Here is an 11,066-nt window from a genome sequence, read left to right on the forward strand (position 1 = left end):
ATCCTTTATCTATCTGTGTATCTATCATCCATCCAACCATCCATTATTTATCTATCTATCTATCTATCATCCATCCAACCATCTATTATCTATCTACCTATCTTACTCCTTTCCATATCTATTATCTATTTATATCTATAAATCATCTATCTGTATCAATCCTTATCTATTTATGTCTCCTATCCATATCTATTATCAACCTATCATCTATCACTTTATATCTATCAATCATTTATCTATCTGTCATCTATCTACCATCTATCTATCACTTTCTATCTATATCAATCATCTGTCAGTTATCTATCTACCAATCTAATCTATGCTTTATGTCAGTGGCTCTCAGCTAGGAGCAAGTTTGCACCCCCTAAAGGGGCATTTGGCAATGTCCAGAGACATTTTTGGTCATCACAATTTTGGGGGGGGCGGGAGGGTACTAGTATCTGGCGGGTAGAGCCCAGGGATGCTGCTCAACACCCTACACAGGACTCCCCAGCCCAGAGAATCATCCAGCCCCAAATGTTATTCACGTGCATTTTGAGAGACCCTGCACCATCTGAAGAGCCTGTCTATTGAGGATAAACACTCCAAGCACCACCTCCTCCTCCACCTCTCTGCCTCCTCAGGCCTCTCTTGATATCCAGCACACAGTAAGGGCTGTGCAGACATATTTAAGCAAATAAGTGGATTCATGAATGAGAGACAGGCTCTATGCCTCCCACAGAGTTAAAAAAAAAAAACTGCATTCTTTAGTTTCCATGACCAACATTCTTTAACAATTGGCGACAGTGCATTTCCTGAAATGCTGACAGTCATATTTTTCCCAAATGTTTATCTTGTTTGCCTTTTTCCTTCCTCTCAGGGGAAGCAAAAGAAGGACAGTTTTGCATATTTGTGGAACACCAGTACATGTATTTCCAGATGTCACTTTAACAAAAATTAAAAAAGAAAAATCCTGAAGGATTTCCTAGAGCACTGCTTCTCAGTCCCCACACTGTCTTGCTGCATACTGAAATTGTCACTACATGCAAGTGACACTCAAACCCTGCCTTCCTGCCTGCCAAATCTGTCATCAGAAGCATTGCCTTTGTCTCAGTTTCCTTGCCTGTTAAAAATGTGTAGAGAAGCTAATCATGGAGAGAAAGTGAATGAAAGCAGTTTTTTCAACCGCTCTGATGGAAACCCAAATTCATGGGACCCTCTTTTGTCCTTGAAAATAGCATTGTCATCACTGCCCCGTTTTTGGGAGAATATTATTTTATTATCAAATGTACAGTATATTGACCTTAAAAATACAGTAAAGCAGTCATGGAAATAACAGGTCTTGTATTATTCATGAGCACAAACTGACTCATGGCTGGGGAAGAAGCAGCCACCTTAGACCAGATGGACAAGTCAGATACTGCAGAGAAGTTTCTGGGCTTTTCGGGGAAGACCCTAGATTCAATTCTGTAAAGTTATGATGCAGTTTTCTCCTTCCTCTCCTCTCACCTCCTCGGAGCACAGCTTTTAACAAAAACTTTGCATACAAGGAAATCTAATATCGCAGCCTTCCCCACTGCAGGGTTCCTGGAGAAGGTAATATAACAGTGGTGACTGAATTTGAAGGAGGTTGGAGAGAAATTTTTTAAAATTGTATTTCCATGTCTGCTGTAATGTATCCAAGTCTTGTAAAGACCAATAATTTATTAATTTTAATGAGACAGAAAGTATTTCTCCTTCTAGTCTCATCGTCTGATTTGAAAGGAAAAAAATATATATATAAAACATTATATAAAAAGTGAGTTCCAGGAAGAAATGTTTTTCTTTTTTTATATAAAATGGTAGCTGTATGTATGTAACTCTGAATTAAAATATATATATATATATCAATCACTCTGGTTCTAAATCCTTATTGGGCAAGCTGGAGTTTTGAAGTGACAAAGGAAATAACTGAAAGATGACTTGTCAATCTGGTACAAAGTCTATCATGTAAAAACTGCAGCAGGTTAACTAGGTGATGCATCTTCAATGGGGTAGTGAGGCGTTGTTCATGTCTATGGCTTATTTTTGATGAATGTTCCTCAGATATCCTATGGACGCTTATGAAGGCAGTCGAGTGGCATTTGCAAAAAAAGAAAAATTGCAGTCAGAGCACAGATACCCTGAATGAAGCCTCTGGCATGATGTAAACACAAAAGAAAGTTCCCAGCAAGGCTGAGCCCTCCTTCTCGTGTCTGTATTGCTTCCTTTTCCCAACAATTGTAGATCAAGATCAACCTCAACTTGAAACCCACCGGGGGCCACCATGCACTATGACACATTATTTAAGAGCTCCGATTCCCCAACCTGGCTTCCCTTACAAACCCCGCTTTGTTGTCAGTTCCTAAGCAATCATTCTGGAATCTACATTTCAGAAGACGTGGATGTAAGTTGTTTTGGAGTCACTGCCGAGAATGTTTTTTGCCATGCACTTGTAGAAGCCGGCATCTCTCTGTGTGGCATGCTGGATGGTCAGTGATCCCTGGGGGTGAAGAAATCTGTTTCCATACAGACGAGCCTGAACCCCTGCCTTCAGATGCGACTTATCCGGTAACTCCCACGTGATGTCAGCTTTGGGAATCCCCATAGCCATGCAGTTCAGTTTCACGGTGTTCCCAGGCCGGGTGTAGATGACCGGGGTGGGCTCGCTGGTGATCCGGGGAGGATAGGCGATCACAATCACGGGGATGCTGGTGACCGAAGGGCCGTACTCCGTCTCCATCCTGCATACATAAGTACCCCTATCAAACACCGAGGCCTCACGAACCATGAGGGTGCCATTGTCCAGAAGAGAAACGCGTCCCAGGATTTGGGGGCCCTCCAGATGCATGCCATTGGGGAGCGTCCAGGAGAAACGTCCCTGCCCAGCCCCGGGAGGGGTGCAGGGGAGCTTCAGGGTCTCACCATTGATGATGCTGACCAGGTTATGATACTGCTTGTTTGCTTCCGGTTTCAGTCCCACCTTCAGGGAGACCAGCCTCTCCGTGTGGCCAGCGGCATTGCGGGCCACGCAGCGGTAGGCCCCGGCGTCCACCGAGGAGAGACCGCTAATGTGTAGCATGCCATCAGCCTTGTGGTAGAAGCGCTGCAGCTGCTGTCCACTCTGCAGATCGGTGCCATTGGGAAGGACCCACACCAGGCTGGGTGTCGGGGTCCCCGCGGCAGAGCAGTTGAGGCTGATGGTGTGGCCTGCCATGGCCGTGATCTTCTCGCTGATCGGATCGTGGAAGATGGGTTTCTCCATGGGCTCCAGGACAGTGAGCTGCACGATCAACCTGGCCTCCCCTCCCTCGTTGCGTGCCATGCATACCAGCTGGACGGAGTCGCTCTTCCTCAGACTCCTGATGTCCAGGGAACCGTTGCCATGGACAGTGACCCGGTTTCCATAGTATGGAGCTGGCAGAACCACGCCCTCGGGAAAAGCCCATAACACCCTCGGGGTGGGGATGCCTTCAGCTCTGCAGTCAATCAGTTTCCGACTGCCCCCGGCTGCTATCTCCCGCACAGTGGTGATGGGGTTGGGGTTACCGTTGATCTTGGGTGGCTGGACGTTGACGTGAATCCACACCGTCTTCCTATCCTCTCCCGCGCTGTTCCTGACCAAGCAGGTGTAATTGCCGCTGTCAGAACGCTGGGCTTTCTGAATAAGGAGAGTGCCATCTTGGTATATCTGATACTTCTCAGAGGAGGTGGGGATCACCTTGTTGGTTGGGGACAACCAAGTCACCTTGGGCATGGGTTCTCCTTTGGCCTCACAGGCTACAGTGACCACGTCTCCATAGGGCACCTGAACCGCCAAGTAAGTCTTGTTCCGGATGGTGGCAGGCGCTGTCAGCACCTTGACTCTGACTCTCATCTCGTCCTTCCCGACCTGATTTTCGGCAAAGCAGGTGTAGTCTCCTTCCTCCCTCATCCCCACTTCGTTAAAGTAAAGTGTCCCATTGTTGAAGACGACATAGCGCTTGGTGCGTCCACCGCTGTCATCCGACTGCATGAAGGAGTTCACCAGACTCCCATCTGGGAGGCTCCAGGAGATCTCGGGATTGGGAAGCCCGGTGGCCACACAGTCCACTTTCAGGTCACCCCCATAGAAGACTTTGTGGTCGTTCTCCTCCTTGTGTTCAATCTTGGCCGGTTTCATCACCACATCCACCTTGAGCACCACGTAGTCATCACCAACCTTATTTCGAGCTACGCACAGGTAATCTCCGGCATCTTTGTCCGTCACTGATTTCACCACCAGGGTCCCATTGGCAAACACCTTGATTCTGCTATCAAAACTACAGAAAAAAAGAAAAAGGAGTAAGATGTCAGTTTCCTAAATGCTCTACTGTGGCATTAGGTCACTGGAATAACACAAAAATAGGTGGTTCTGTGATGCATCAGCCCAGGTGGCTGCTATTGCAAAATGCCCAATGGTTTTTACAGCCTGGAGAAGGTTGTGGAAAGTGATTGACTGCAAATAAGAACTCCCTGTTGAATCTGATGTTAGGCTGGCCTGACCATGGGTTCAAGGACCTGAAATGTAGTCAAAGACGCCAATCCCATTCCTGCAAGTGTGTGTGGATCAAGTATTTGCATGGTGGTCATTACAGAGGTCATTGTAACAACAAAATCAGATAAAATGCTACAGTTATGGAGACGGTGATGAATCTGGGTCAACCTTATAAAGATGTTAAATTCTTCCTGGAGAAAATGCTTTAGACACGGTTTCTACTCTTGGCAATTTCTTTTTTAAAGCTGTTCTATCCCAGTTTTGGGCAAGAGTCAGAAAAGCAACTCTAATATGGTCATGTAATTATGGTTATGCCCAGAGTTTCAAGGTGAGTTTCAAGGCAAGTTTCAAGGCTAAAATTGGGCTCTTCAGAAGCTGGCACTGTTGGTGTAACAGGTTTTCCAGAATTTGTAATTAAAGCTGAGTAACACTCACTAGCTAAAATCTCAAGGCTGGTGTATCATTCTTCCCCATGAAGTCCAAGCCCTGCTGAGTTAATAATTACAAAAAGGTTTAACAGAGGCGAACTAGAAAGGATGATAGGAAAATCTTCATTATATATGTAAGAGTTTTATAAATACTAAAGTATCCTTTAGTTATTCGGAACTAATATGTTGAATAATCCAGTGAAAATATTGAGAAAGTTCTCCCTTTTAAAATTGTCCCTATTGAATTCTCAATTACACAAACATTATAATGGGAGCCTTAATATTTCCTAAATACCACACTTTCTTTTTTTTTTTTTTAAGAACTGAGGTCTTGTTTGTCACCCAGGCCGGAGTGCAGTGGTGCAATCATAGCTAACTGTAGTCTCGATCTCTTGGACTCAAGGGACACTTCTGTCTCAGCCTCCTGAGTAGCTTGGACTACAACCATACACCAATATGCCTGGCTGGAGTTTATTTTATTTTTTATTTTGTAGAGAAAGGATCTTGCTGTGTTGTCCAGGCTGAGTTTGAACTCCTGGACTTAAGTGATCCTTCTGCCTTGGTCTCCCAAAGTGCTGGGATTACAGGCATGAGCCACCATACCTGGCAACACTCCATTTTTCTGATGGCATGTCTAAGACAGTGTCATAGATCTTTTAAAAAATAAGCCCAATTGTGATTACATTCAACCTAATCATTGTAATGAAAGCAATGATTAACTATGACCGTATACACTGTTTTGTGGGCCATGAGTGAGAATCAAGTCAATGTAACTTGGTAAGGAATTTAATAGGTGTGGGACAGGCAAGGACATTTAAATGTGCCTTGGAATTTGAATCCAAAAATGAGTATGGTAGCATGTGTCTGTAAACATTCTGAGGCTTCCATTAACAGTGACCCCTAGCCCAGTAGTCATCAGAATCAACTGAGCAAATCTCAAAGCCACAGATGCCTATGCGTCGTGAGAGATTCAGCTTCAAGAAACGAAGCTCTGATATTTGTTTTTGTTTTTGTTTTTGTTTTTTGAGATGGAGTCTCGCTCTGTCGCCCAGGCTGGAGTGCAGTGGCCTGATCTCGGCTCACTGCAACCTCCGCCTCCCGGGTTCAAATGATTCTCCTGCCTCAGCTTTCTGAGTAGCTAGGTCTACAGGCATAGGCCACCATGCCCTGCTAATTTTTGTATTTTGAGTAGAGACGGGGTTTCACCATATTGGTCCGGCTGGTCTTGAACTCCTGACCTCAAGCAATCCACCCACCTCGGCCTCCCAAAGTGCTGGGATTGCAGGCGTGAGCCACTGCGCCTGGCTCAATATTTGTATTTTTAAATAGCAGGGCAGAGCCTGCTCTTTGACAAAATGCACATGGTTTGTTCAATTACACTTTACTAAGAATATAGTCAGAATTTACTAAGAATGAAGCGACAGAAATAATGTTTTATAATTTATTTAGGATTTATATGGAGACATTAATGGAATGACTCAAAAATCTTACTGGAACTGCATTCTTATACTGTTATCCATTCAAAATTGCCTCCACCATGCCAAATTCAATGGAAAACAGTTCTCTATGTGGCAGCACATCTGCTAAGCTGGAAGGCATTCCTGGGTAAATTGGGTACATGGCTCTTCTGGATTGATTGTGCAAGCTCTTCAGGGCACCACCCAGCCATCTAAAGTATAAAATACAGGCAGGGAAAAGGCATCTCAGCCCTTTTCCTGAATTGCAAAGAGTCCTGGAAGGCCAGACACAACTGTGCAGAAGAAAACCTTGGACGCTGATTTTGCTCCCACCCTGGGGAGGGACCCACGGTGAGAGGCTTTCCTACTCGAGCTACTGAGTGCTGAAGACAGCACAATCCAGGGGTTCTCCACCATTGCACTGTGAATTTAGTTGGACTCCATTTTACCTTTCCTCTACTGTCTGGGTCCTCTATTTTTTGAAATGCTTATTAAAGAGATATTAGCTCTTTTTTTGTATCTAGCTCAGGGTTTCTCAATCTTGGCACTAGGGACATTTGGGGCTAGAAGTTTCTCTGTGATGGGGCCATCCTGTGAACTGTAGGGTGTTGAGCAGTGTCCCCAGACTCCACCCACCAGATGCCAGTAGCACCCATCCAATCTGTGATAACCAAAAAATGTTGCCAGACATAGCCAAATATCTCCTGGGAAGAAAATCTCCCTGGTTGTAAACAACTGCCATAGACAGGTAGGTAGGCAGATAGATAGATAGATAGATAGATAGATAGATAGATGTCGGTGGATGCATGAATGAATAGATACGTAAGAGATAAGGATCGATGGATAGGTTAGGTATACAGGAATGAACGAATGGATAAATAGATAGGTAAATGGATAGGCAAAATCTTACATGCTAAGACAGGGTTACTTGACCTCAGCAGTGGTAACATTTAAGGCAAGATGAATGCTAATCTGTGGTGGGGTGTCCTGTGCACTGTAGGGTGTTGAGCAGCATCCTGGGGCTGCAGCCACCATATACCAGAAGCACACCCTCCACCCCAGAGTCATCATGACCTAAAATGTCTCCATACATCACCAACTGTCCCTTGGGGACTAAGGAACACCTGATGCCTGGTTGCAAACCACTGCCATAGATGATGGATGGATAGACAGACAGACAGATGATAGATAGATAGATAGATAGATAGATAGATAGATAGATAGAATCTTTCATGCTAAGACTACAGACATTGAAGGTAGGATGAATGACTATCTGTGATGGGTCATCCTGTGCACTGCAGGATGTTGAGCACCGTCCCTGGGCTCCACCCACCAGATACCAGAAGCACCCACTGCCCCATTTGTGACAATCAAAGGTGTCTTCAGATATTGCCAAGGGTTGTCTTGGGGCAAAATCACCCTTGGTTGCAAAGCACTGCCACAAACCTGTATATCTGGGAACTGATGGCACTTGATTAGAAGGTGGCTTGGCTTACTTCATAGCCCAAGTACATTTTTATCATTTCAAGTGCACTATGTTGGTGTGGTAACGATGCTTTTAAAGCAATGTATACACTTTGACTGTACCAATAATGCCATATTAAAATAAAGCCTAACACATCTACGTATTTTGTTGAAATCAATAATGGAAATAGAGGCAAGCTGAATTGTTTGTCCTAACATTATAGTTAAACATATAATCATTAAAACAAGAATTTCTTGGTTCATTTATCTTTTTTCTTTTTTTTTTTTTTTTTTAATGGGGCAAGAGAGGAGGAAGTTAAGTATTTGTTAAGAAGTTAAGTGTTTGTTCTGGATCCGAGTTTAGAGGGACAAAATTTCATTGCATAAAAATCACACACTGGGGCTGGGTGCCATGGCTCACCCCTGTAATCCCAGCACTTTGGGAGGCCAAGGTGGGCGGATCACGAGGTCAGGAGATTGAGACCATCCTGGCTAACACGGTGAAACCCCGTCTCTACTAAAAATACAAAAAATTAGCCGGGCGTGGTGGTGGGTGCCTGTAGTCCCAGCTACTCGGGAGGCTGAGGCAGGAGAATGGCGTGAACCTGGGAGGCGGAGCTTGCAGTGAGCCGAGATCTTGCCACTGCACTCCAGCCTAGGCGACAGAGCGAGATTCCGTCTCAAAAATAAATAAATAAATAAATAAATAAATAAATAAATCACACACCGGGCCACGCACAGGAGCTCAAGCCTGTCATCCCAGCACTTTGGGAGGTCGGGGCGGGAAGATTGCTTGAGGTGAAGTGCTCGAGATCATCCTTGGGAACATAGCAGATCCCATCTCTACAAAAAGTAAATAATAATAATAATAATAATAACAAGCCGTGCCTCATGGTGCACACCTGTAGTCCCAGCTACTCAGGAGGCTGAAGCTGGACGATCGCTTGAACCCAGAAGTTTGAGGCTGCAGTGAGCTATGATCGCACCACTGCACTCCAGCCTGGGCAACAGAGTGACACCCTGTCTCTAATGAATTTATTATTATTATTATTTGAGATGGAATGTCACTCTGTCATCCAGGGTGAAGTGGTGTGATCTTGGCTCACTGCAACCTCCACCTCCCGGGTTCAAGCAATTCTCCTGCCTCAGCCTCCAGAGTAGCTGGGACTACAGACGCTCGCCACAATGCCCGGCAAATTTTTGTATGTTTATTAGAGACAGTGTTTCACCATGTCGGCCAGGCTGGTCTCGAACTCCTGACCTCAAGTGATCCGCCCGCCTCGGCCTCCCAAAGTGCTGGGATTACAGGCGTGAGCCACCGTGCCCTGCTAATTAATTTCATTTAATTTTATCGGACGCAGGGAGCAATGTGTGTGCATATTCATCCTGAAAAAGGACTCATATTCGTTGGGGCCACGAGCCCAGCGATTTACAGGAAGCCACGCAGAGCCGCCTACCTGAAGAGCGCGTCGATCATCCTCTTGGACGGCAGCCTCCAGAGGATGCGCGGCCAGGGGTCCCCCGAGGCGCTGCAGTCCAGCTTGAGGGTCCCTCCGTACCTGACGTCCGTCCTCCGCGGGGAGGTGCCCGTGATGCGCGCGTTGGCTGCTGCACGCTGCACGTTCAGCTGCACCGTCCTGCGCGCTGAGCCTACCAGGTTGGCGGCCACGCACTCATAGCGCCCGCTGTCCTTGGGCGCGAGGTTGCGGATGTAGAGCGTCCCGTTGGGGAAAACAAACAAGTTCCCGTGGAGGAACTGCGAGGGGCGGATCTGGGTACCGTCCCCGAGCACCCAGCGCACGCTGGGCAGAGGCGCAGCCTTGGCAGTGCAGTGAATGTGAATGCTGAGCCCCGGGGGCAGCGAGATGTTCTCCAGCTTCTCCTGGTGGATAACGGGGGGCAGTGCCGCCACGTGCAGGCGGATGGCCAGGCTGTCCGCCCCGGCTGCATTGCTGGCCACGCACTTATAGACGCCTCTGTCTGAGAAGGACGCCTCCTTGATGGAAAGGGTCCGGTTTTCGTGCAGGGTGACGCGGCCCTCCACGGGGGACACAGTTTGCCACACCCTCCTGTCGGGGAAGATCCAGGAAATTTGGGGGGCTGGGGTCCCTTTGGCCAGACACTCCATTGCAATGGTGTCTCCCAGGTAGACGGTGACGTCCTGGTAGTGGGAGGCTAGGATTTGAGGTTGCTGCACGGTGACCGAAAGCAAGACCACCATCCTGTCCAGGCCGTGCAGATTGCTGGCGGTGCACATATACTGGCCTCGATCTTGTACTTGAACCTTCCGTATCACTAAGGTACCGTTCTTGAGAACCTCAAACCGTTGTATCCTGGTATTCGGAGTCATAAGAGCTCCTGGAGAAAATTAACATAGTCAGCTTTGGCATAAACTGTACCCTTTTGATAATGCTCAAACGAGCAGTATTAGTTAATCTAATTCTCCACTTTATCACCCAGGCAGCAAAAGCAAATGTAGTAGGTAGAATGTTTTAGTGTTTTTAAAAGTTTTTTTTTAATGTTTATTTTATTTGTTAGAGATAGGGTCTTGCTCTGTCTCCCAGGTGAGAGTGCAGTGGTACAATCATAGCTCACTGCAGTCTCGACCTCCTGGACTCAGCCTTCTAAGTAGCTGGGGCTACAGGTGCAGGCCACCACTCCTGGATAATTTAAATTTTTGTTTTTTGTAGAGACATGGTCTTGCTGTGTTGCCCAGGTTGGTCTTGAACTCCTGACCTCAAGTGATTCTCTTGTCTTGACTACCCAGAGTGCTGGGATTACAAGTGTGAGCCACCACACCCAGCCTGTTTTGGTCCTAACCATGAAAGAAATGTAAAACTGAGATATCATCTCAAGCCTGTTGAAATGGCTATTATCAAAAAGACCAAAAACACAGACACTGGTGAAGATGTGGAGAAAAGGGCACCCTCGTACACTGTTGGTGGGAACGTAATTTGGTACAACCACTATGGAAAACAGTATGGAGGTTCCTCATAAAACTAACAATAGAGCTGCCTATGGTCTAGCAATCCCACTACTGGGTATTTATCCAAAGGAAATGATGTCAGTATGTTGACAAGACATCTGCACTCCCGCGTTTACCACAGTGCTATTCACAATAGCCAAGATATGGAATTCAGCTAAGTGTCCATCAATGAATGAATGGATAAAGAGAATGTGGTATATATGCACAATGAAATGCCA

The 11,066-nt window shown here is 46.2% G+C and overlaps 1 protein-coding gene across 1 annotated transcript in view; it reads right to left on the reverse strand.

The window, feature by feature from the left end:
• Positions 1 to 1,236: 1,236 nt before the first annotated feature.
• The window catches only part of MXRA5 (matrix remodeling associated 5), a 39,071-nt gene continuing 29,241 nt past the window's right edge, over positions 1,237 to 11,066 (reverse strand). Inside the window, exons 6-7 of the mRNA XM_024241553.3 lie at positions 9,320 to 10,220; positions 1,237 to 4,298 (exon numbers count right to left, since the gene is read on the reverse strand). Of these exons, the coding sequence (XP_024097321.2) occupies positions 2,390 to 4,298; positions 9,320 to 10,220 (2,810 nt within the window). The 3' untranslated portion in view covers positions 1,237 to 2,389. The remainder of the gene's footprint in view (positions 4,299 to 9,319; positions 10,221 to 11,066) is intronic.

Source organism: Pongo abelii, chromosome X (assembly GCF_028885655.2).
Source record: "Pongo abelii isolate AG06213 chromosome X, NHGRI_mPonAbe1-v2.0_pri, whole genome shotgun sequence".
Lineage (NCBI taxonomy): Eukaryota > Metazoa > Chordata > Mammalia > Primates > Hominidae > Pongo > Pongo abelii.